Raw genomic sequence first — 27,663 nt, forward strand, 5'->3', positions numbered from 1 at the left:
CGAGTTTTGTATATAAAGTTCAAAAAGTGTATGGGACCTCATTCTTTGGTGTATGGCAAAGTGGATTCTTCTTCTTCTCTTCTCTTGCCTGCTTGTGAGTGCTTGAGGGAGGGAGTATGAGTGAGTGAGGGAGTGAGTGTGTGATGGCGAGGGATCTTGGAGGAGAAGCCCTTCTCCGTCTCCTCTCCTCTCTTCTTATCTTCTCTTCTCTCGTCTCGCGTGTGGCTATGGAAGATGGAGCTTCAAGGAAAAGCCTTGAGGATGCTTGAGCTTGTATCACGAATCGTGGAGCTATCAGAGTGCTTGAGAGAGGAAGCAACTTAATCGGGCATCAAGGTAAGCTCACTACACTCGTAGAGAGGGATAGTGCGTTGGCTATGTGAGAGGTAACCATTAGTGCTTGCTTGAAATGCTTGAACAATAAGCGGTCAGTGGGTCTTGGCGGTGAAGCTTGAGCTCGCCTCTACACCCTCTACAAATGGCAAAACCATATGCAATCTTTGGATCTTATCTTTGAGCCAAGTGAGTTATCGAGGTGAGATGTCTTAAAGAGAGGCCGATTAGAGTAGCTATAGTTTTTGGACATATATAGTAGAATATAACTTCACTTAATACATAAGTGAGAAGCACACCTTAAGATGGGTGCTCTCTTCTTATATACTACAAGGTCACAATGAGATGAGCATGTTCTATAATATTGTTAGATCATAAGACATCCTTGGGATCCTATATTGCGAGTGAGAGGATATTTCCACACAACATAAAGCATTTAAAACTTTGCAACCAATTGAAGGGTCATTGGGTTCAACCCCCTCACCACTCCACCTACCATCAATTAGTTACACAATTAAAACACTCCACATACTTTAGAGCTCCCTTTACAAAAAAAAGACCTTTCAGACATGGTTTCAAGTGAATCTTGATACCTGTAGTATATCTTGTATCCTTTTGAATGAAACATCACTATTGAGTGGAAGTTTCTCAATGGCATGCAAATGTTATTGGTATACATCTAAAAGGGGCTTCGTTGACTTGTGTTGCCTAAATTATGAAGTTATCAAAGCATACTCTATACTTTTTGTTCCCAAAGTTACTATGCTACATTCTATCATGATACAACTATCAACAAAGAAAATAAAATTAACCCATCTTAACAATTATTTGACCATAACTTATTTAGCTTCATACTGCTCAACCTAGAGTAAGGCTTGATTGTGTTAAAGAGTTGTCTCATAGAGATATCTTTTCGTGAGCATATGTCTGATTGTGTAAAAAAATGACATATTTTACCTAGGCATCTAAGGAATTAAGTACCAACAAGTGTTTATAAGCTCTAATATTGCATGTTCCAATAAATAATATGACTACAAAGTACATTTACATATCATCATAATTGTTAAGGATCAATCTTGACTAGATTGCATAATATCACATATTTGAGCTTTCAAAAGTTCCATTAAACAATTTTGTAGCAAATACAAACATTGTTGTCCCTATATGCATTATATGTTTAATGAATTTTGATATTCATTCAAAGAAATCAAAGTATTACCTTAGTAACATTCATAAGTTGCCTTGGTATTTTTCCACCACTATCATTGGACAACACATTAATGGATGCAATATGCCCTTGCATTACATCTGTGTGATCACTATTTGCCTTTGGAAAATAACGATCTATATAGACCATATCACATCTTATTATTATTAAGTATTAAAATTTCATTTAAAGCCAAAGCAACTTCTCAATATTTTAAATTTTGACTTAGTGAGATGGCATTGTAGTAACACACCTGAATGAGCAAAGTCATTGAATTGACACGTTGGAATTCCCGTTCCATCATACAAAATATCTACGATGTACCATCCAACAACATAAGGGCGATATCCCATGACATAAGAGCCATTCAAATTATCAATTGTGTCCTCAATGTCATATCCTCCAGCACTTGTGGTTATTGAGAGTTGCAAATAATCACTTTTACCAGTGACTCCATTGCCAAAACGATCATTTACAATGATATGTATATAATTCCACATTTGAACTCGAGTTTCATTATTGTATCCAAGTTTATAACAACTACAACTTGTCACTTCCACAGAGCCTTTTTACATAAAAGCCAACAAATGGACATCAAAGTTAGCACAAAATTGAAAATGACATATCAAATTTAACACTATGTTTAAGTATCTTAAAATGCTAATAAAGCCTCATTGTGTTTAATCATTATTTCCTAATGAAAACAAAGTTTATCTTTTTTATTAAAAATATAGTAATGATCACATGTAGGAGAGACATGAACTTATTTATAGATTTAAAAAAAAACAATAGATCTAGTTGTTAGAAAAAGAAAATTGACATTCAAATTGAGTTCTATGAGGCTACACTTAAATTAATATTTTTGATCATCTTCCAAACAAAAAAGTATTGGAAATGCAATGCAAAGCACTATAAAAAGGCAACTTGTGACTAAATTGTACTAAAAGCATACTTCCTCTTTTATATAAGAGAATGATATATTTCTGAAAATTCCAAATGATTGCAATGATAGTATGAGTATACAAAGATGAGAGCAGTAGAAACAATGACACTTATACATGAGAGAGAGAGAGAGAGAGAGAGAGAGAGAGAGAGAGAGAGAGAGAGAGAGAGAGAGAGAGAGAGAGAGAGAGAGAGAGAGAGAGAGAGAGAGAGAGAGAGAGAGAGAGAGAGAGAGAGAGAGAGAGAGAGAGAGAGAGAGAGAGAGAGAGAGAGAGAGAGAGAGAGAGAGAGAGATGAAATGATATAATGTTTGCAAAAAGTCCAAAATTATTTGTATGATGGTACAAGTGTCTGAAAAAACTAATATGAAAATGTAATTAAACAGTATAAGAAGACTAAGAACTATAGGTAAGGAGAACTCTAGCTGACAAATAAGGAGCTCTACCTGATACAATCTCATGGTGATGTAGAGGGCCTAGCTCTAGCCTGGGTAATAATCTCTTGTATCTACCTATGGAAGTGTCATTGATACATGTCTCAGGGTCCAGGACGTTTGAATTGGCAAGTTGGATGGTTTGATCAATCAATACTCCCCATGTATGTGCAGATGATTGAGGTTGTGGCTATGTTGAAACCTCTTGGGTCTCTCTCATAAAGAAATATGCAAGTTGCCTCTAAGTGGGGCCTTAGTGTGTTGGAGCTATTGTACTTGTGAGAAGTGAGTCCCGAAGTTGTCATATCTCAAAGAGGAAGAGACTAAGGGACCGCTGGTTAGTAAAATCCATGATTCTAAATAGTGGCCCAAACCTATCTTTGAATAAACACGAGAACTGAGCTTGGATTTTATAGTATACTCAACATCGACATATATATGCTCCTCTATCTTTGGTTCTAACTGACATATCTGGCAAATGCACTCTTCTTGTGGTATGGATCTTTATATTCTAGCCTCCATATCTAACTAGAGGTGCACATGTGACCAATAGCACTTCTAATCCCATGTGAGAGATGGGTGTCCATGTATCTCAGGTAAATAATCAATCCATCATTTGTAATATGGTGAAGATGCTCTATGTAGAAACCCATCTTTGTTCCTAGCTCATGTATTGGTGCCAACCATATCGCTTTGATGTCTAGCTCGGTGAGATTTGTTGGCAGTCACATGTGTCTTGCGTGGTCATCTTTTGCCTATAAGCCTCAATCTGAGTTAGACGAGGACATTAGGAGCTCTAACATTGTATTTGTTTGTCATTTTATGTGTTTTAGATACTTTAGATGGAGGACACATTAGTCATTTCTTTTTGTATACTTTTGGCTATTTTTTAGGGGCTTGACCACATTTAGGGTTTTCTCTCTTTTTCACTTATATATAGGCAGCATGTCCACCCACTTTCATTATCCATCCAACCCTCCTCATTCTCTCATCCCCTTGCTACTATTTGGCACCCACACTGATGCATAGAGCTACGTGTTGGGGTTGACTGTTACAGCCTTGTACTTTTAGCCATTGCAATCACATTGTTCCTTCTCTCTCTTGTGTTCTCTTTGTCTCCTTCTCTTCATGTTCACTTTCCTCTTTCTATTGTGCACTAACAAGATCCATCTTGATAACCATGTCAATCTTTAAGTAGCTCAAGGTAAGTGATGGTATGTCAAGGGAGTACTATAAGGGGGGTAACCTGTCCATGCTAAAGATAAGTGATGGTATGTCAAGGGAGTACTATAAGGGGGCTAACCTGTCGATGCTAAAGACAATCTCTTAGTACCTCAAGGTAAGCAATAGTATGTTAAGGGACTATTGGAAGGAGGGGTAGCATGTCCATGCTAAAGTCATGTAACTCACACTAAGATGACATCCATGCATACCAACACGAAGCGTCACCCTCCTTCGCAAGCTATCGAGAGAACTCAAAGAGGCAGCCATGCATATCTATGTTTGGGGTAGATCCCATAAGCTATGCATAAATGTGACTGGTCGGGTAAGGGTCTCTATTACAATTAGTGTGGTATTCATCTTGTATCTACCTATGTAAGTGTCGTTGATACATGTGTTAGGGTCCATGATGTTTGAATTGGCAAGTTGAATGGCTCAATCAATCAATACTCAAAGGTAAGCAATAGTATGTTAAGTACTAGAAGAAGGGGTAGTATGTTCATGCTAAAGCCATGTAACTCAAACTAAGATGACATTTGTGCATACCAACATGAAGTGTCACCCTGCCTAACAAGCTATTGAGAGGACTCAAAGAGCCAACCATGCACATCAAAGGCCTCTATTACAATATTGGTGTTCGATAGCTCAACTCTAATGATCTCATGTGGTACTCAGACCTTACATCTAATCATCCTAGAAATATGGATACAAGTGACCTCTCCATTGACCTCCATCCATCATATGTGCAACCTAATTGGGTGTCATGATCAAAACTTGGGCTCCTTATCTATACTCCATAAAGTAACGTGGACATGACCAATGTATCAAAGAGCCACATCTTGGTGTAAGGTTCTTGAAATTTCACCTATGAACACATCCTCTCTAGGTCACCTAGTGCTGCATATCCTCTAGTTAGTCTAATATTTGTTGCCTCCCTCAAAGAAAGTGGGACTTGTAAATAGCACTCCCAAGTATGTACATGAATCCACACACTCCAACTCCTCCTGTCCATATGTGAGTTTAGGTGTTGATCTTCTAACCCATTGTGGCGTAGCGTTAAATACCATATCTTGGTTTTACCAAGGTTCATTGAGAGCCACTATCTAGTGCATAGGAGTGTAGTGTATCCAAATATCTCTATAGTTCCTATGGGGAATAAGCAATCAATGCAATATCATCCGCATATAAGAGGAGAGGTATCGAAGTGCTAGCAAGTGGAGCTCCTCTATCTCCTCCATGGGATATATAGCCAACAATCCCATCAATGTATAGGCCAAAGAGTGTCAGAGAGAGAAGGCATCCTTGCTTCACCCTAATGGTGGAGTAAGCAAGAGTTGAAAGGCCCTCATGTATTTGCACTTTGCCACAACAACCCTCTCATGTAGTGCCAGAATCCCAACTAAGCTCCTTAGGCACTCCCATGGAATGTAGTCTGTGTATCAATTGTTTTCTCGACACTATATCAAAGGCTTTGTGAAAATCCACAAAGTAGCAATAGATCTACTAGCTAAGAGCCTTGCTCTCCTCAATGATCACTCTGAGTACAAGGATGTGGAGAAGACTCTCCTAAAGCTAGTTTGTCTTTGTACTTTGAGCCCCCACATCTCCACCCATTTGCTCAGCTCTTTGAGCCCCCACATCTCCACCCATTTGCTCAGCTCTTGTTCAAGAATGGAGGCATATAGGTTGTCTTTGTACTTTGTCTTTGTGCTTTGAGCCCCCACATCTCCACCCATTTTCTCAGCTCTTGTTCAAGAATGGAGGCATATAGGTTAGCCAATATGTATCCAACTATGATAGTCTGATAGCTATTGGCAGAGTGAGATCTCTTGACTTGAGGATACACACAATGGTGTTTTTACTCCAACTCTATAGGAGGCCTTTGCACATGGCTCTGTTAAACATATAAGGTATGAACTCTACTATCAAATCTCTAGCATGAATCAAGTGGTTGACTATTAATCCATCATGCCTTAGTTTTGGTGGGTCTATCAATAACCTTAGGGACCTTGCTCTCTATTAGGTGGTGGTCTCTAAGCAAGGCTATGATAGATTGAGGAGAGGAGACCGGCTTGTTATTGTGTAGAGACTAGTTGCATACTACTCCCATATGTATGTAGAGACTAGTTGCATATTGCTCCCATATATTGGGGGATGTGATGGGTACAGGTGGACAATGCTCTTTGAAAAGCCAAGAGGCCTCTCTAGAATCCTAACTTAAGAATTGTTGGTATGAGTCTCTCTTCGATTGGGCTAGGAATGCTGACTTCTTCTACCATATGAGGCATCTAATGATTAATTGTGCATGCTTATGGACAATGGATCCCAACACTACCTCTCTTTGTAGGTGAGCTCTAGTCTCGCAGCACTCATCACTACTAGCTATTTTGAGGTATCACCCCAATGGAGGCTCTCTGTGTAGGCCTGGTGTGCAAAAGTTGCCCTGCTACTATGTGTAGAGCCTTACCAAACTACCGGGTGAGTTCCTGTAGTGGAATGTTGACGTTTGCATCTTGTAATAGTCTGATGAGCTCCACCTCATACATATCCTCTCTCTCTATGAAGAAGTACCTCAAGTGTCCATGGGCTATTGGCTGGGTCTCCACATTACTAAACTAGAGATCCATAGTGAAAGATAAATAAGCATGATCTACTACTACTCCAAGGAGACGTGGTGAGATTGAGAGATCCAAAATATAGGGTATATGCATTGATGAAGCAAATACAATCTATCATGCTAGTGCCATGCTGGTGGGGTAACATGTGAAGGAGCTTGATAAGGGGTATCTAGCTAGGCCATTATGGATGGTTAGTCCATGTGCCTTGCCCATCTCCACAAGATATTTCCCGTACTCTGTGACTTCTCCTATATCTTGAGAGATCCTCTCCATCTGCAACTTTGCCACATCCTATTCCTGTAATATCTCCTTGGATGTATCAAAGAAAGACACTTGATGGGAGGCCATCTCCCTCCCTCAAAAACTCCCAAATGTCCTCATCCAAAGCTACACAAGGTGATTGTCCCTTGGGTGGAGTGTAGTGAGATGTCATAGGAGGAAAATAACACATGGTGATGTAAAGGGTGTACTTCTTACCTTGTATTCCCACCCATATATATCTAGCCGGCTTGTCTCTACAAACCACTTGGATCATCTGTTAGAGTTCCTCTCTAAATAGCACTACCACTCCTCTCCCCTACTACTATATTCTATCTATGTCTCCTTCCTATATGCTAACTCCTAGCTACAACTTGTCACTTATGGGAGTGTAGTATGTGTGGTCCTGGAGATGTCTTTGAGTAGAAAACTGTCTCTCTCCATTTGAATGTTTGCTCCCATATCTAGTCGTAGAGCTCCATTACAATTCCACGCTACTACTATGAGTTTGGTCCCATAGGTCTCCCCCCACCATTTGGTGCATCTTTCCATGATCATCACTCTTCCTCCTCTTTGTAAAGCTTGCCTTCCTCCCTAACTGTTTCATTGTTCACATGCACTCCTTCATGTGGGCTAGTTGGGTCGGTGTGAGCTTTCATTTTGTTAATGGCATTTGTGATTAATAGCTTTGTCTACATCTATTCCATTTTGATAGTAGAAATTGTTTATGGTTTGGACTAGAAGAAAGCACTTGGGTCAAGGCGCTTCAAGATAGAGAACAACCATGGTAGTGTCAAATTTTTATAGAGGAGAGAGATTATATGGTGCAAGACAAGCTATAGGATGGGGGAGGAAGTTGCGGAAGTAGAGAGAGAGAGAGAGAGAGAGAGAGAGAGAGAGAGAGAGAGAGAGAGAGAGAGAGAGAGAGAGAGAGAGAGATCCCATGGCATGTGTATCTTTTGCGCTACTTGTGATGGGACATTCGTTCATCTTTTCATTTCTTGTCCAATTGCCACATAGGTTTGGGACTTACATTAAAGTGTGGATCTCGCTAAGAAGTCATTTCTAGAGTATGAACCTCACTAATAGATCATAGATTTTCCATACAATTTGTGTGTGTGTGTGTGAGTGAGACCCAAAAACAATAGAAGCTAATCTTATTTTAAGGCTTAGTATAAATTACTTTTTTTGCTTACGATAGTGGGATTTTAAAAGGGCATACCCCTCAAGTTGTGCTTCAACCAATACAAACTTGTGGTGATAAAGCCCAATATTGTGGTAGTTAACACTTTTATCATGATTTTCCAGGGAAACAATAGATGACGATAGTTAGTAACCTTGATTGTGATGTCACTAATTATCATCATGGGCAACTAGAGGGATGTATTGCATCCACAAGCTCATCATAACCAAGCATGATACTTAATCCAATGAGGTTGATCTATCTACAAATGTTGCTTTGTTGATGATGAGAGTGAAGTGCAAAGGCCAGAATGTGAGACTAGAAGGATGATTGGGTGGACATCACCATCAAAACACATCGAGAAGATGATGTGGTATTCATCTTTGTATGTTTTAATCTCTAGTATTGATGTGTGCCATTTTGTTTGTGTGTGACTAGTGTATCTTTGGCTAATGTGTACTTTGGCTAGTGCAGAGTGTTTGTGCTGTTGCCACAGATAGCTTGTATCTCTTCTAAAGAGTACCTTCTCTCTTTGTCACATATACTTGTCTTTTTCCCACTAAGCCATGTATGCTTTGAAATTTTAGGTCTAAAGTAATCGAGGCGATTTCATTGAACCAAATTGTCTCTCAATACAAGCTTTTGAGCATAAGTTTCCACAAGACAATGAGAAGATGTGCATGTGATTACGTTGATACCAAGAATGGCATAATTGTGATGTAGTATTGTTTGTTGAAGCATGTTCTCAGATGAGGATAGTGCGGCCTTAATCTTATGCATTAATTAAAGAGAAATGTGCCACCTCTCCACCATACTATTTATGCGAGTGTAGATATTATTTATGCAAGTGTAGATGAGCACATCACTCAAAGAATGTGCTCTATGATCTCAAGTTTAGGATTTAGCCATGGTTTTTTAGGGTCAAAAGACATGACTGTGCAATAGCACTCCTATGTGTGCTTCTTGAACTAGAGAGAAAAGATTAAAGATAACCATGCAAAATTAGTTTCAAACGAAAGCTAACACATGATCTCTTCAACAATAATCCAAACATTGTTCACTAAGAATATTTTTCACAACAAATACAGCAAACCTTTAACTCAAAACTCTGTAGGGATCTTTGAATCAGATTCTTTATACTAGCCATTCTGATTAACTACGAATTTTGTAATTTTAAACTTTATTCTTCAAACTCGGAGGGTTTTCTTTCATGCACACTGAATCCAAACCAAATATATATCTTTATACTTAATCCTATCTCTGTATTCGATGTAAGAGCGTGCGGGTACCTGGCAGTATTGTGACTTGGATAGGCTGGCCTTGATTCAGGGGTACGTTGGTCCACAGCACATGAAGGTCGTACATGCCCGCTTCTGAGATGCTGTATCTCACCTCGAACTCGCCTGGGCTTCCTTCCACCATGCTGACGTTGGTGGAAACACCAGATGACGATGACAATGACGATGTGGAGTCCAGCTCCTCCTTCCATGACAGCTTGAAACTGTTGGGGCTTTCTGTCCCTTGCTTCACCATCACAGCCGACACCGAGCTTTCGGGCGAGCTGCTGGCTCGTCCGTTGTTGTTGAAGAGCTTCACCGTGAAGCCCGCCTCTTCTCCTGCAGTTGCAGTGCTTAGCCCTGACCCAGACAGTATGGTTGCATTTGCATCTACAGTTCCTGCAGACAATGACATCACCTTTTGTTGGAAGTCTCACCCCAAAACTCTTTAGAACAAAAGTAGAGCATATTTCCTATTTGCATCGTAGTCAACCAAGGAATGTTGCATATTGTTGCCGGGAAATGTAGAAGTATAACAAGGGAAACAAGATAGACTAATGATGTCATAAATACGGTGACATATACATGCCCATCAATTGCTGGAATAAAAAGGCCTCCTCTAGTAAGGTGTTTATACCCCAGGGCTGAATGTCACTGGTAGAGTAGTAAATGTCGCATAGATAGACTTGGGAGACAGAGATCTAGTAGCACCTACCTACCTTAGGGTCAGGTTGATTGCAAAAAGAGAGTAGGCCCTCAATGCTATCATTGACAAAGGCTTTGAGTTCAATATGTATTTGTGACACTGCAGAAGATTGGTTTGGGTACACCATGAATGCGTGCACCACCTACCCATGAATATATAAAACGTTCAAGCTCTTTCAGCAATCAATGACTTATTCGCATGCTTGTGCTCATTCAGATATATACTTACATGTTTCACATCCACGTTCATGGGTTTGCTTGCACACGCAGCACAGTGTTCATGAAAGCAAAGATTTGCTAAACTATTTGCATGAAGCCAAGCATCAGATGTAGTAGAAAAAGCAACTACAAGTATGGTAGATGTAATGTCCAACTATCCCTGGTATTTGTAAAATTTGCCAGAACCTATGCATTTACCATAGATAATATATTTACTGAAACCAGAACCCATGCATTTATAAATAACATAGCCAATGCATTTACCGAAACCATAACCAATGTATTTGTCCCATTTAACTGTTTGATGCAAGGCCAATAATTGATTGACATGGCTTGTACCCCTTTAACCTGCTCTTCGCTCACCGGGCCTGTTTTTGGGCAGCAAAGCTTACATCTGTTCACTTATGAAGGTTCACCAGGGCCTCTTTTCCTCCCCCTTGCTTGCCTATTGGATTGGCATAGATTAGGTGCATAATTGTCACATGATGTGGACATGGGGAGTGCATGAAAATATCAATGTGCAGTCAACTTGCTGTGCTCGGTTTATATATCCATGCTTGCAGCCTTAACGGGCAAGACGGTATAGTTTGAGGAATAACTTATCAACATGATCAAGCACTGCATCAGCTGTCATGTTCTGGATGTGGGAAGCAGTGGCAGTCTGGGCCCAGCTGGGCTGTTAAATTGCTTTTTCTCAGCAATTGCTCTTTTCTTACCTGCAAGGAATTACTCAACTACGTAGTATTAGTATCATCTGAGCATACCATCCATGTTGTAACATGCTTCCAACATGCCAAAGGTGATAAAGTTTTGGAGATGGGGTGAACACCAAAAGACAAAGAACGCAAGCTGAGAGGAACATAAAAGGGATGCCCTGCTTGCTTAATGCTGAAAATATGACAAAATACAAGAGTTTAGCTACTGAACCCAAGATTGAGAGACTCAAGACTGAGGAGCATGACTAGCTTTAGTTAACGAAACTCTCTTACAAGTTACAATGTAGGCCAACTCATTAAATGAGTGTCCAGAGCCATTTTCAAGGTCCAAGGCTTTGGCCATTTTTGTATTAGTGGTCTTGAACCTTTTTGGAAAGGTTCATGCTCATTCAAAAGTTCTTTTGATTCTGTCTTGCAGTTTGATGCTTGGGGAAGATTGCTTCCATCAAGGGATGCTTTTTGTACTTAGCAGCACTAATATCCTTCCTAGGCATTGATTTCTGGTTCACGGAGGGCTGATCTTGTGGATGCCCCATTCACAGTGAGATGGTGAGGTTGCAGCCTGGTAAAACTGCAAATCCCAAGGGGAAAGCACTGCAGCAATAGTTTTCTCTTGCCTGTTTATCACTTAAAAATAATGAGTTACTATTTTTTATTAATAGCATCTAACCAACCGGGTAACCATAAGCTCTGACCAGCTTTTAATGCTGGGCTGTCTATCAAGGATAGAAGCATGCTAACCATACGAGACTTTTCTGTGAACAGATTAGATAGCATTATGGAATGTCAAGGGTTTCTTGTCTAGGAGCAAATAGTATAAAATGTGGAAGACCATTTTTCCTGAAAACTGGGATATATTTTGTGTGGTGGAGCACAAGCAACACTCAATGGCTGGTTCCATTTATGTATATAAGAATTGTATAGTGTTTTTTAGAGGTCGTGCTCCTCATAGATCTGGGGTCATGGTGGCTGTTTCCTCTTTCTTGCAGTTGTCTTTGATTCACTAGCATGCTCAAGGTAGGTTCATGATTATAAAGATCATGTATAAGGGCGAGGCTTTGTAGTTAGTACGGACGTATGCACCCAACACAGCTTAGGATTGTTGACAGTTTTGGGAGGACTTGCAATGTCTCTCTATGGCCCATTAGGGGATTGGGACGGAAGACTTTAATACTTGTGAGTATGCTGAGTAGGCAACTTAGTCTCATTTAGCGATGGATGGTCTTGAATGCTAGACATGGGATGCTCTTGGTAGCTTCCTCATCAAAACAAGCTATGTGGCCCTTGCTCCATCTTACCGAGCCTAGTTTTACCTTTTGTTCTCTTTAGCATTTTGATACTTGGGCTAGATTATACAAGATGTATGTTTATTAGAGTGATTGCTTCCTTTTGACAATGCTTAATATGTGGGTGGAGAAATGGCATATCCTTTCAAATCATTATCCCTTGGTCCCAGACATGATTCATCACCTAATGGATGCCTTCAAGGCATTGCTTGCTTGTTTGCCCTTGTGATTCAATTAGTCTTTCTTGTTGCATGATCAATTCTTAGGGTACATGTAGCAATTGATTGCTTTGTTTTTGCCAAATAGATCCTATCTAAGGGTATGGATGCATGGTCAAATTTTTGCGATAATGCGTGTACTTTGTCTAGATCATATGGGATTCAACAAGCATCTTCATTTAGAGCTGAATTACAGCATTTGCAATTTTTGTTGAAGCATTCTTTCACTTTGCAATAGGCGAGGGACACATTTGATGAATTGGCCACTTATTTAGAATGGTGGAAATGGAGAGTCTAGGCTCTGCATGATGAGCAACATGCAAAATATAAATTGTTGGCCCTCTTAGATGCTTTGTATGATATCAATTATCAAACTCATCAGTTTTTTGCTCACCTTCACCAAAAATATGTGCATGAGGATATTGCACCCTTGTTGGATACGTGAGGTGTTTAATTCCTTCCCCACAAACTTTGAAGCAATGGAAATCCACTTTTGTTATGGCATCCTTGTATTAAATATTCTCTAAGATCATTGCCAATAAATTGTAGAAAGTATTCCTATAATTGATTCACTTGTGGCATTATGGTTTCATTAAAGGCTGGGATATCATGCATAATATTCCATGTGATGGACCAGTGCATGGAAATACATCCTTTTCGGGACACATTGGGGACAGGTCCCGCATTTTGAGATGGGATACTTCTATTCTGGGCTTGCATCCCTTGCGTCCCCTGCGACTATGCTTTGGCTGCCTGTGCCATGGTGAATCTCCCAGCAGATGTAGTGAAAGTAATCCCTAAGTAGATGTATGAGTTCACAACCTCCACTTATCCGGCTCCTAGAGTGAAGATCGATCTCCTCCTCACCAAGATTGATGTTTGGAAGATGTGTGGAGATGTTGTTGTAGACCTTCCTGCAATTAGAGAACAAAACAATATCGTCAACATAATGCATAACGGAGACAAGTATACCTACTATCTCCACCCCATCACCACCTCCTCATGTAACATGATCTTCTATCTCATCAATGTAGAGACCAAAGAGTGTGGGGGAGAGAGGACATCCCTACTTCACTCCAATGGTGCTAGAGACCATGTTTGAAAGTCCTCCTGGGCATCTCACTCGGCCTATCACCCTCTCACACAATACATATATACCCCAAATCATGTCTGATGGGATCCCCAGTGTCTGTAGCCTCTGTAATAGTCTATCTTGTGGAATTGTATCAAAGGCTTTTTGGAGATCCACAAAGAAGCAATGAAGCTTCTTCTTTCTCATTTTTGTTTGCTCAATCATGCTCCTCAAGGTGAAGATGTGCTAGAGTGTAGAGAACCCCTATTGAAAACCAACTTGTCCTATTGCTTGCAATCTCTCTCTCTCTACATATACACTAAGTTTTGCCTTTAGTACAGCTCCAATATAACTTTGCCAATTTGTGGCCCACCACAATGGTTCTGTAGTTACTTGGATCTAGGGGGTCTCTAGATTTGTGGATGGGCACGATGGTATGCATGGTTCACTCATCTAGGAAGCCCTCTACTAGAGCCCTATTGAACATAAAGGCAAGGAGAGAAGCCAAAATGTCCACTATAGTGCTCACCTTGTATGCTTGTGTGATCTATTGATCATCCATGCTGTAGATGCTCGATTGCTCTCCTTACCATATCATGTGTGAAGGTGGATGTGGTAGGGTGAGGCTCTGGTGGGTGGGGAATTGGTGGCTGGTGTGGTACATCATATAGTTCCTCTGCATAGGAGTGTCATGTCTCCGGGTTACTGATGGGTGTGGGGCGGGGTGGCTCCCACAATCTACACCATGCCGTGGCTATCTCTACTCATGAATAAATGGTATAGATCCCAATATTGTGCCTCATATGCTCGCTGTTTACAACGAGTCAAGGTCTTCATCTGCCTGTGGGCTTCTCTCTCTATAATGGTCCCTAATCCTTTTTGAATCTAGAGATGCCTGTATAGTTCTTTGCACTCATCATCTTATTGTGTACCATCTATTTTGATAGTGCCCAATCGGGTTGATTTGCTAGTGTGTGTGGAGTGTGGAAAGCTTTGGAGAGTAGCTGAGTGGAGGATGGAGGCGAGCTAGGAGGTGAGTGCTGCTAGGGGTATATATGCTGGCTATATATGTCCACTAGCTCATGTCTGAAATAGAAAGTGGTGGGTGAGGGCAATTGTCACAAGGACATGAAATTTTTGGATGCTTTGCTTATGCTAAGACATTTGATTAATTTCATAATCAAATCTGCAATGCTGAGATACATATGTGATGCACATAGCAGATACTTCATAATTAAATGGCTAGAAATTGCTGGAAAATGGAAAAGGGGGCTGCCACTTGGCAAAAATTCCCATGCAATGGGGGAGAAGGGTGTTTGGGGGCTCCCATACATATCCTTGTACTCTGGGCAGTCCCCTATTTCTGGCCAATTTCTTTGATGGGATCTATGTATACAATTTTCTCTAAAGTCATGGATAATTGTCTCCACAAGCACCCCCCTACACTTGTGCACCCTAATTAGTATGGATTTATCAAGGGCCAGAATATCTTGCACAATGTGCTGAATGTTCAGCTGGCCATTGACTATGCCAAGCACTCCAAGCAGGGAGTCGTGTTGGTTCAATTGGATCTCGAAAAGGCTTTTGATTATTTGGATTGCTCTTTTTTTTGGTAGAGCTTAACATAATTATGGGTTTTGGTCCATATTTGTGCTGTCTAATACGTACAGTCAGCACGGATGCCTCTTCACAGGTCATACTGAATTGTGGAGTCACCGAGCCATTCACTCTTGCATGCTCTGTTAGACAGGATTGCCCTTTGAGCCCCTTGTTCTTTGCCCTGGCAGAAGGTTAATTTGGTACTTTGCCTTAGGATAATTTGTTCTCAGATGTTCTATTGATAGAGATTTCTCTTCTTTTGAGAAAAAGAAAAAACTTGATGGCCCTGCTGGTTGGTATAAAGCATGCCTGTGATGTGAGGCTATGCTTAATAAAATGGCATTGATTTTAAGGAGCCATTTGCACGGACCTCACATCTGACAGCCATTACATGTGTCATTATTACTGCAGCTTTATGATATGCACATGCACGAGTACGCTCTTGATATTGCAGGCATGAGCATAGTTGTTGTTTGCAAAAAGCCTTACATGGCTTGAAACAAGCACCTCATGCATAGAGACTGATTTGCATTGGTTATACAACCAACCCAACAAAGAGCACTTTATACTGTGCAAGGGCAGATGATTTACTGATTTTTTAAACCTAGATGTGGATGTATACTGATTACTGGACCAGGCAAGCTAAAAATTGCAGCCTTTGAAGCTCAATTACAGTAGGCTTCTGCTTTTGACATCACAAAACTTACCATTTCAGCATTCAATTCACTCTGGTCAAAAGGGGAAGGGGGGTTAATAGTGCGAGTCCAAGTACCTTGGACTCATAAAGGGTGGCTCTTTCATGTAACCTGAGCTGTTTTTTCTCTTACATCTAATTCTTGGGCTAATCTCCATGACTTTGAGGTTTAGCAGACATCTCTCCTATTAGTTGTAATTGTAGCAGAATGCCTCAGATGTGCACTGACCAGACTTTTTCAGTCACAGCTTAGACTATTGTCAAAAGCTGCTTTAAGTGGTGCTAGAACAATCTTGGAGAAGCCAGAGCAAGTGATATAAATCCACTGGGGAGGGTCTCACAGAAAGGGCGCTTGTTGTAGGGAAAGCATGATGCTGGCAGGCTCTCCAAGTAATTGCCCTGGTTACACATGATCATATATTGTTACTTTATGTGTGATGGTTTTTGTAGTCATCCATGCTACCAGCATTGCCTTTCTATTCTTTTTAAAAACTTAAATAATGTCACTTTCTGTAATTCAAGAGAAAATTAATGTTACCTTCAAATACCTCAAATACATATGGACAATATGCAATGTTCGTTTGAGATGCATCTCTTACATACAGATTGAATTTTCCTGGACTCCCTGTTGTGAATGAGAGCACTTGAATATAAGTTATAGTAGGATGAGAAGCTATAGATAAATCTGGAATAGGAAAGGGGATGTTTGAATTCTGTTGAAAGACAAGTGCTTGCAGGTTGGCCCCTGAACTGACTGCATTTGAAAATCTGTCACGGGGATAAATATAGAGTCTTGCTACACCATATACTTGAAATATCTTAGCACCATATTTCCATTCAGCGAAAGTCTTTGATGTTGCAACCAGGCCTACAATCCAGATTCATGTTGTTGTTAGGATCTTTTGGACCAAAATACAAAAGAGACAAACATAATTCTTTTCAAGGAAGTTAAATGAAAGTTAAAGGGGGCATTTAATCCACACATGATGTAACTGCTTTTATGAAAGGAGTTCATTCATTGCTGATCACATTAATCAACAAGAACCTCATGTAAATATTTTAGGTCCTAATCACTTGGACTGCCTATTTTTTTCTTTGATAAACGACTTGCCAGACAGGTATATCATTGTATGAAGTGCTACCTACTGAGTGACAGCTAGCTCTAGGAGGTCCTACATTGTCTTTTATCAAGAGAGTTTTGTATCCCATTTAGGGTTCTATTTAAGGATTTTTAGGGAAAACAAGTGAAAATATTTTGATTTCACAGAGTGATGCTCATGATGCATTATCTATCGCATTCTGTACAACATTAATATTGTGTCATGTGCCCCCCTGCACTGAGTTTGATGTGGTGAAAGCAAAGCTAGGAGCAGTACCATTGGTGAGACATAGGTTCTATTCTAGACTTGCAGCAACAACCAAAAGAAGTGTTAAACTGATTCTTAAAGATAGTCACATTCTAGAGTAATATAGACTGCTCTTTTTCTTGTTTGCAGAGAGTTGAATAGGGTCATCGAGATGGATACTGATAGTCTCTGCAACCAAAGGAAAAGGATCACACCTTGATACGAATGACAATTTAAATGAAGACTGGTTTCTCCACCTCATACCCTAGGGCTTTCTCATGTGTCAAATGATGGATGCTTGTCTGTCCCATAGGCTGGGATGGACAATGGCAGACCTGGACCTCATCTCATCAACCATGACAGTGAAGGGTAGAGTTAGAGCAGCAGCCACAAGGAGCATATGTGCTATCTATGCCATCAAGTGGTAGGGATGGAGCACTATATATGCAGATGTATTATGAAATCTGAGGAAGATGGACAGCAGACCTAGACCTCATCCCATCAACCATGACAGTGAAGGGTAGAGTTAGAGAAGCAGCCACAAGGACCATATATGCTAGCTGTGCCATCAAGGGGCAGGGATGGAGCATTATATATGCAGATGTATTATGAGATCTGAGGAAGATTCCACTATTTTCTTTGTTCATTCTTAGCTACAAAGACATAGGGAGTCCTTGCTGAGGCATGGGTCATTAACGCACATAATAGGACCCATACACATAGAGCTCCAATGATTTTTTCTACAGTAGCACCACACAGACCAACAGTAAGCTAGCCCTCAGATGGTAGATCCACGTGCTTGTTTTGGACATGTGACAGCCAAAGCACTGGACCATACATGTCTCACTGTCGGTGGCAAAGGACCTACATATGTAATTTGTTGTAGGCTGAATAGGTCCCATAATATGTTCTGTGGATGTCCTCATACTGAGTTGTTCATCTCTGCTATAATTGAGAAGATTCATCCCAACTCCATATCTGGAGGACCACATGGAGACCTTTTGTATCACATGCTGAAATTCTCATTTTCTACAAGGTGCCTAGAAAAGGCTACGGCTAATTGGAGGTATCTGTGGAGGAAACCTGTCTAGCTGCTGGAGCTGTGTGCGAGAGAGAAGGATGGATATAATGTATTTTCCCATGGAAAAAATGACATATAAGAGAAACATCTGGTGCTATGATTTCAATGTTGTGCTGGAGTGTTCAAAGTGTACCTGCAGAGACGGACATTGGAAATGGTGAACCACTGAGTTCAATGTTGTGGTGGAGTGTTCAAAACGTACCTGATGAGACGGACATCAGAAATGGTGAACCACTGATATCCACTGCTTCTGCATCCATCACATGTAGGGACAAGTTTCCAGAAGTAGTTGCAACAAATGTTGCTATTTCATATTCTGGCATCAGTTCTATCTGATTGATCCTGTGAGTTGCAGCACTCTTTGTTTTGTCAACAGAAATGTAAAGCATAAGTGGTTTATCAAGCGTCACATTGTTATTATAAGCATCTGCAAACTCTACTTTTAGGTTGGCTTCATCTCCTGCTTGGAATGCATTTAGTCCATTTATCCAAGTTCCTCTACAATTCATGGTTGAAATTGCATCTGTGAAGTTTTGCAGAAAAGTTATATGTTTGAATAGAATAAAATTAGAGGAGCCAACGTGCTAAGTTATATCATATATCTGGTGCTAAATAATTTATAAGAAAATTATGGACAAACAAGTTGACATGAACTTTCATAAATTACTGAAGAAAGCTGCACATTTTCACTGACATCAACTTTATGTGCAAAGTGAAATCTGCAAGTTGCAACCAACAGGAAATTTGATCTGTAGCCATGGTTTTACATCTTTCTGAGATACCAAAGAACAATTTTAAAAACTTGAAAAGCTTCTGAGCCTTTTAAACAAGATCAACATACTTTGGGATCAAAACTTTTCTGAATCACAAATGAATGCCAGGTATGTAGTCTATAACAAGGTCCCCATTTCATACTTGAGCATGAGTCCAACCAATGATCATTTGGATCAGTTAAAAAGGCTTATGCAATCTGTGCAGACCCTTGGTCATGATTTCTGCAAACTCTTTTTGAGAAAGAGTGTTATGCTGTAAGCTAGGCTAGTAGAATTAGATGGATAAAGATATCATGCCATGTAACACAATATTACAAAAATCTCATAGAAAAGAACCACTATTTACATTCATCTTGACATGTATAAAGGCATGCTATAGCCTCAAAACATGTTGGACAATTGGTTTACAGATTTTAAAGGCATGCAGAGCCTTAAAACTGATTAAAAAACTGCAAACCAATTGATTAAAAAAAAAAAACTACTTCCCTAACCAAGCACCATCTTATGGTCGAGCAAAGAGAATGCCAACTTCAAAGGAGGCAGCCTCTTCTCTTCGATCACTATTTGAGATCAAAGTCAGGCCACACTCTTGTATAGAGGAGTTAAATATCCTAGGGGAGGTTCTCTTTACAGGTGGCTGTGTGAGTGGGAGACTGGTTTGCATTCTAGGGGCTACTGCAGGAGATTTAGTTGCTGACACTACAAGATCTTAGGGGAGCCAAGCTATGACAGAGGGAGTTCTCAAACTTAGGTTGGTCTTTTCTCTAAAGCAGACACTACCTTCTTTGGCTACACTACTCTAGACTACTGGCAGGCTTACTGGATCCAAGGACATTGTCACAAATGGGAGCGGATTGCTAGTATTATAGCCTAGTATATTTGCTTTGCAAGGTGAAATCATGCTATGACCTTCATGATGTATGCACAACGGAGACTCTTCAGGATTTGGATAGAGATCATCTGCACTCTCCATGGAAGATGGGAGAGGATGTAGGGGTGGATATGAGAGGATGACGAAGAGGAGAGAGGCCTTCCTATGGACTTGGGACTTTGACACCTCCTTTCATATGGTCCCTCAGAAGCTTTGGCAATATAGCCCACCAGATTGGTTGTTCACACAACCATTGTATTTGTGATGTATCGAGACACTCTTTATAGAGTTCCTTGTACTTTGTATCTTTATCTCAGGGGGATTTATCTAAGGTGTTATCAAGAGAAATTTCTTTTTTGGGGGAGAAAAAGAAGAAAAAGAATCACAATTTTTAGTTGTGTTGTAAGTATGAGTTCAGAACATATACAAATATAAATAATTGTGGCTCTTGCGCTGCCTCAAGTCCAAAAGCGGGAAGACATCAAAGTGATACTGCTTTAACTAAGGTGCTATTTGAACAAATTGATGAACATCCTCTATGCAGCATACAGATACAGCAAAAATTGTCCTGATTGTGCAGATAAAAATAATGTGATATTGTTTGGCCCTAGAATGCACAAAAACTGCAGTATCACTGAAGTGAATAGGGCAAAAAAAACTGTCTATGTTTTGACACAACTCCTTCTAGGTTCACCAAGAGTCGTAATAACTCCTGAATCTCTTGCAACGCATGGACAACCATTGGGATCATGTTAGGATTAGTAAAACAAATGGGTGGGTGTAGAGGGAGCTCACGCTCAATTGCCAAGACCCACGGACCGCTTATTGTTTCAAGTGTTTCAAGCAAGCTTTAATGGCTATCTCTCACCTAGCCGACATGCCATCGATCCTACGAGTGTAGTGAGCTTATTTTGATGCTGAAATGAGTTGCCTTCTCTCTCGCACACGCCGATAGCTCCACGATCCTAAATGCTAGCTCAAGCATCCTCAAGCCTCCTCCATCTCCAAGCTCCATCCACCATAGCCACGCGCGTGAGAAAAGAGGAGAAGAGAAGAGAAGAAGAGAAGAGGAGATGGTGAAGAGCCCCAGCTTAGCTTTAGAGGCCGCCTGCATGTCTTTGCTCTTTTTCCATCTTTTTTCCGCTTTTTCTTTCATTTCTCCGCCATCTTTCTCCACCATCTCGACTTGGGGTTAACAGTGGGTTACATTGGTGTGGTGCTCAGCAATTGACCTTGTTTCAAGTCTTGTCTTGCTCGTGAGCTTGGGTACATCTATGACCAAAGGATACTTGTTGTGAGGCTGCCACTCGAGACGTGTCCAATGGAGGTACCCTCACACGATCTCTATTGAATGGTTGAACCGAAGTTAATGGCTGTGGAAATTTTGCAATGCTGCAGATATGAGAGTCATTTGATGCTTGGGTGCCTAGGTTAGACTGGGCTTTTAGGGAGCCGTTAAACCACAGAAAATTACACCTACTGCATGTTGGTGTAGAGTTTGCATAGACCAACATGGTGGAAGGTCACACATATTGAATGGCTAGACTTCTCTTTCAACATAAGGTATCCCTACAGTTAGGGATCAACTATGGAGCATGCCAATCAAGCACGAACTTTGCATCTTCCACATGACTTGCATCAAGATTACTCTCAGAAATCCTCCATGAGAAAAATGAAAATCGGTTTTGAGGCTGATCCTACTTTGACTAAAACCTTTTTTTCCAATGCCTCAAGAACCCCATTGTCCAAACAATCAGCCAACATTGCAAAGGCATTCTGCCCATGACGCTCAGACTTGGATGAAGAGGGCTTATCCTCATTTTTAGAAGTTGAGTGTGGATATCAGTGATCCCAAGGAGTAATCACCTTGCCCCTCTTATCAAATGCAAGCCATGCAAGCATCAGCATGTTATCGCAAATGTCTAGGGAGCTTAGAACTAGAAGTAGCCATAGTAGATATGATTGGCATGTGAATATTTATCCTTTCGATGCACACACGTACGGAAGGAGTCCTTGGGGCCTGCTGATGGACCATTGGCTGCTCAACTTCAACCTTTCCTTTTATATTCTGAACATCAATCCACCCTGATTTGTCTCAGCAACCAAAGATAGCACAGCCTGCTTGCCCTAAGTCAAATCTCTTTGGACAGGTTGTTCATCAATGGTCAGTACATCAACCATCATACAAATGTCTATATAATGGTCAATCATTACATCCATTTTGTTTGGTCACTCAACTATGAAGTAGCCAAGCTTGCCACGGGAGGAACAATGACCAGCAAAGGTGTCCCATTTAAGTCTAAAATACAATGGATGCATACTAGTGTAATTCAAATGCAACCAATTGGGCCTTTTCCATGCAATATCCCACAACATGCACATGTGATTTCTATTTGTTGCCCTCATACTTGAAGGTACCAAAACAAGACCAATAGCTACCATTGCATCCTTTAATGGATGCCAATAAACCACTCAGCATTTTTCAACCTCAACCCATACTAGACTTTCCTGTTTAAGTAAACATTGAAAATCAGCGATGGATCTCCATGGCACTACATAAGTTGTCTATCAAAGAAAAGAGGCACCTTGCCCAAAAGATCATCCTAGTTGTTCACGGATTTCGGCATGATCGCATACAAGCCCCAAGGACCCCCAAAGATCTCTTCCACACAATCCCCTTGCAAAATGGAGGTCAGCCACAAGTGAATCTACGAAAGCACCAGAATCCTAGTAGTGAAAAAGAGAATGACTCCAGGCTCATAAAAGATAGTGGAGGAGAGAAACACTTTCATCATGTCCACATGGGTATCCAAAATATCCTCCTTATCATACTCTGGAAGATTATGATCATTATTTTTGACATATTCACCAAGCAAGGTATTGGAAAATTCCAGCAGATGTTCCCAATCTAAATCTTGGGAATCATCAGACTGAGTAGCAACCTGCACACAGGAGCACATAGGAGGTTTTGAAGGGATAAGACCCTTAGAACCTGCCATGGGTCCATCTACAACATGCTTGCTGTGTTTTAACAGCTGGCTACACTTCAATGCATGGTACCATTTCCCCTTTTGCTTCAAAATCTAGTCCCAGGGCTGCCATTGCTTGATCTATGAAAGACACATCAAGCTTGTTGAGAGGGTGTGCAGCAGCTGAAGGAGTGAGTAGGTGAGTGAGAGTGACAGAAAGAGGGAGAGAGTCTAATTCGATTTTTGGGTGTACCAACAAATGTGCTGGTACACAGAATAAAATGTATTTATATTTAGGGCACGTAAGGGTGCATTCACATGTACAACTAAATAATATACGGAGGTGAATAAAGGGCCTTTATCCCAACAACCTCCCACTTAAAGGTCTGAAGTGAACCTCTAACCAACTCCCACTAGTTGTATGCAATGCTCATGCTGAGCCTTGCTTAGACTTTTAGTAAGAACATCTGCAAGGTTGTCCCGTGTTTTGATCTTGGTCAATGTGATTAGACCATATTCCAGAATCTGTCTAATAAAGTGATATTGCACATCTATATGCTTTGTGCGTGAATGATACGTGGCATTCTTAGCTAGATACACAGCACTCTGGCTATCACATCCCAACACTGGAGTACTCATAGACATGCCGAGATCCTCTGCAAGTTTGCTCAACCATATAGCTTCCTTAGAAGCTTCAGTAGCTGATATGTATTCAGCTTCACTAGTATTTAGTGCTACGATGTTCTGCAACCTGGAGCAACAAGAAACTGCCCCACCAACAATTGTAAAGACATACCCAGTAGTGGACCTCCGAGTGTCCAAGTCACTTGCCATATCTACATCACAATAACCCTGCAAACTAAGTGCACCTTGCCCATAGCAAATACACTTTCTTTGTGTACCCTTTAGGTATCAAAGAATACACTTGACAGTTTCCCAATGTGGTTTGCCAAGATTTGACATAAACCTATTGACAACTCCCACTGCATGAGCAATGTCTGGACGAGTAGCAACCATTGCATACATAAGAAAGCCACAAGCTGATGCATAAGAAACTCCCTTCATAACATTGGCTTTCACGTCATATTTTGGGCTGTTGGCTTTACTAAGCTTAAGGTATGGAGGTAAGGGTACCCCTTCAGCCATGTTAAATCTGTCTAGTACCTTTTCAATGTACTTTTCTTGAGATAAAAACAACAATTTCTGCATTCTATCCCTACAAATCCTCATGCCCAATATATGCTCTGCATTCCCCAAATCTTTCATGGAGAAAGCTGATTTCAGTTGATCTTTGAGAGCATCCAAGCTAGTCTTTCTTTTCCCAGCTAGTAACATATCATCCACATACAAAACAAGTATGATGGGGCTGCCATCTGTATCCTTTTTCATGTACAAACAATGATCTGCATGGCTGTGTGTAAACCCATGAGAGAGCATAAAAGTGTCAAACTTTTTGTACTACTGCCATGGTGATTGCTTCAGCCCATACAAGCTGTGTTTTAGTTTACACACCAAGTGCTCTTTTCTAAGAACTTCAAAGCTCTCTGACTGTTTCATGTAGATTTCCTCATCAATGTCACCATGCAAAAAAGCTGTTTTCACATCCATTTGGTACAGCTCTAAGTCCAATAAGCAGTGATAGCAAAAAGGACACGTAGAGTGGTCATCTTCACAACAGGTGAGAAGACATCTTGGAAGTCAATCCCTTCCTTTTGTGCATATGCTTTGGCAATCAGTCTTGCCTTGTACTTGGGTTTTCCATCAACTGTCTTTACTTTGTAAACCCATTTGTTTTTGGGAAATGATACAAGATCCGAAGTATCATTAGCATACAGAGATTTAATCTCTTCCTGCATAGCTAGCTCCCACTTACTACTGAATTTGCATAACTTGGCCTCTTCATATATAAGAGGCTCACCCTTATTTGTAAGCATCACATAATGTAAGGAGGGGTCATACCTATGTGGCTGCCTTCTTAAGCGTGTAGATGTGTATACCCAATGATCTACATTTTTAGCAATTGGGTCTACATCTGGAGGTATGTTATTTTAAGCATTTATTGGTGAAGTTGAAGAGTCAGGTGGCGGATCACATCTCCCAGTGGATGGGAGATGAAGGATTAGCACTGTTTGCACAGCAGTGGTATGGTTGCATGATGGACATTAACTGGTGGGTTGGTGCTGAGATCCCACACTTAAGCATTATCTTTCGAGCCCCTCCATAGTGGAGAGCTTCGAGGGATGTGATCGAGTGGCCCTTGGCACAGGCAGCCCATTTCTACCAGTGTACAGAGTTGCGACTCTTAGCATGGCTGATAGATGCATTGATACCAGAGGCAACGTCATTACCCCGTGGGATCGTCGTTATCCCCGTTTCATCCCCAAGCCAGCAAATATGCCGTCTACCTCCAAATCTGGTCCTCAGAACTGTTTTGCCGTGTTGGCGGATTTCTTGGATGAGGGAGTCCTGGACATTCTCGTAGAAAAAGTCAAATTGAGGCAAGCTGTGCCTCATACCTGATTTTGTTTTGAATACAGATGAAAATAGCCACGTGGAATGTGCGAGGAATGTTGAGATATCGAACTCCACTCGTGATATGCCAGGGTGACCGTTGTGCATTTATGTCACCGACTTGTCAGTTGTAGATGCGGTTGGTACACCGCCCATGAATAATAGCTAGATGACAGCTATCCTTATCTACTCTAGTTCGTGGCTCAGTTAGTATGCCACCTTAGTTCGTTGTCTTTGGTTTGAGACCCATATATAGGGTTCTTCTATTTCTTTGTATGAGAGTTCTTTTGGCTTACACAACTAAGAAGAGGAAAACTGTTTTCAGCCTCCACCTTTGTGTGTATTCCCCCATTGTGCAAGCAAGAAAGCTACAAGTGAGACTCCTTCCTTCTCTCCCACAATCTTGATATGGTATCAGAGCCTTGTTCGTGGTAAGGAGCTCAAGAAAGCAAGCCAAGCTCACGGTGTTCTGGTAAGAGGAGCAGTGTTGCTTTCATTTTCTGTTTTGGGAGCAGATCTCTGTAGGTAGCACAGCCAGAAATTGCAAGAGTGCATTGTCTCAGGTTGAGACGCCCTTCGCGGTGAAGCCATTTCGGGGCCCGTTTTGGAGGCGGAAGTTTTCTGCACGCACTCAGGAAAAGGCCCAGTTTTATGCTGTGCGACCACTGTTCTACAGGTCGGTGAAAAGTTACCACAAAAATTGCATCGTATGCTTGTGTGCAGAGACATTGGGAGTTACAGAATCATCCTTGGTTCCTGTTTATGCAAAATCGTCACTAGGAAGTGACTGTGTAGTCAAATATCACTTTCGCTAGTTTTGCAGATTTGCCCTTGTGAGGGTGAAGCTGTGTTTTTTGCAGTGACAGACTTTTTTGCAGTGTTCTGTAATGGCGTCTGATTCTCTTTCATAGATTGTCACTGAAAAGCTTGACAAGAACAACTTCCAAGCATGGAAGTTTAGAATGACGAATTTCCTTATGGGAAAAGGATATTGGAAATTTGTTGCAGGAAATGAAGAAGAACCAGTTCTTCCTGATGTTCCCAATCAACAGCAAATGCAGGCATTCAAAGCATGGCATGAGAGAGCCAGGAAAGTTATGTACTGGCTGTCTATCAGTATTTCAGACTCTATGATTGTGCATATTCAGGATGCAAGTACGCCAAAGGAGGCATGGGATACTTTGTCAAAAATGTATAGCACAAATACGCAAGCCAGGAAAATGCAGCTCAAGCAAGAGTTGCGTAATGTGCAAAGAGAAAATATGAGCATCAATGACTACCACATGAAGGTGAAGAAGATTGCAGATGCACTTGCTTCCATTGGGTCGCCAGTGGAAGATGATGATTTAGTTTCTGTGACCTTGAATGGTCTAGGAAAGGATTATGCACAGTTCCGAACATCCATTTCCGTCCGTGAAAGATTTCCTGATTTTGAGGAGTTGATTGCTCTTCTAATTTCTGAGGAGCAGAGAAATGGTGGTGCATCTTCTTCAGGAGGAACTTCAAAAGAAGCTGTCTTCTACTTAAATGCTGGAAGAGGTAGAGGCAGAGGTAGAGGAGACCGATTTAGAGGCCGCGGTAGAAATCAGAATATGCAGCAAACTCAAGAAAACCAGTCCTATGGAGGAGGACGTGGTAACTCTAGAGGCAGGGGGAGCCAAAGAGGTCGTGGTGGATGACAAAGAGGCCAAAATGCAAACAGTAATGTTGAATGCTACTACTGTGGTAAAATGGGTCATATGGCTAAAGACTGCTATAAAAAACAGAATGACATCATGAATGGAAAACTGCAATAAGGGAATTATGCATCTTCTAGTAGACAGGGTGATGACAGAAATGAGCATTTGTTTATGGTGCAGCACATGAATAATTCTGTGACAAGTGCAGAAGAAAGCAACGATGTATGGTATGTTGACTCAGGTGCATCAAACCACATGACAGGTCATGCAGAATGGATGGAGGATGCAAGGAAAATGGAAAAACCAGGATTTGTGGAGACTGGTGATGATACTGCACATCCTATTGTGCAGATTGGAAAAATTCATTTGTCTATGCAAGATGGGAAAAAGAAATACCTGTCCGATGTATTTCATGTCCCGAATATCACCAAGAATCTGGTTTCTGTTGGTCA

General features: G+C 40.9%; 1 protein-coding gene and 1 pseudogene across 1 annotated transcript in view; both read right to left on the reverse strand.

The window, feature by feature from the left end:
- LOC148015316 (uncharacterized) overlaps positions 1–27,663 on the reverse strand; it is a 293,490-nt gene that overhangs the window by 84,944 nt on the left and 180,883 nt on the right. The window contains exons 17-21 of the mRNA XM_087664938.1: positions 18,611–18,931; positions 16,520–16,849; positions 9,485–9,871; positions 1,794–2,105; positions 1,553–1,677 (exon numbers count right to left, since the gene is read on the reverse strand). Of these exons, the coding sequence (XP_087521064.1) occupies positions 1,553–1,677; positions 1,794–2,105; positions 9,485–9,871; positions 16,520–16,849; positions 18,611–18,931 (1,475 nt within the window). The remainder of the gene's footprint in view (positions 1–1,552; positions 1,678–1,793; positions 2,106–9,484; positions 9,872–16,519; positions 16,850–18,610; positions 18,932–27,663) is intronic.
- Positions 14,008–15,386, reverse strand: LOC148015317 (uncharacterized; annotated as a pseudogene).

Source organism: Lygodium microphyllum, chromosome 24 (assembly GCF_053477565.2).
Source record: "Lygodium microphyllum isolate KBCC chromosome 24, Lygodium_microphyllum_v1.1.10, whole genome shotgun sequence".
In the NCBI taxonomy this organism is placed as follows: domain Eukaryota; kingdom Viridiplantae; phylum Streptophyta; class Polypodiopsida; order Schizaeales; family Lygodiaceae; genus Lygodium; species Lygodium microphyllum.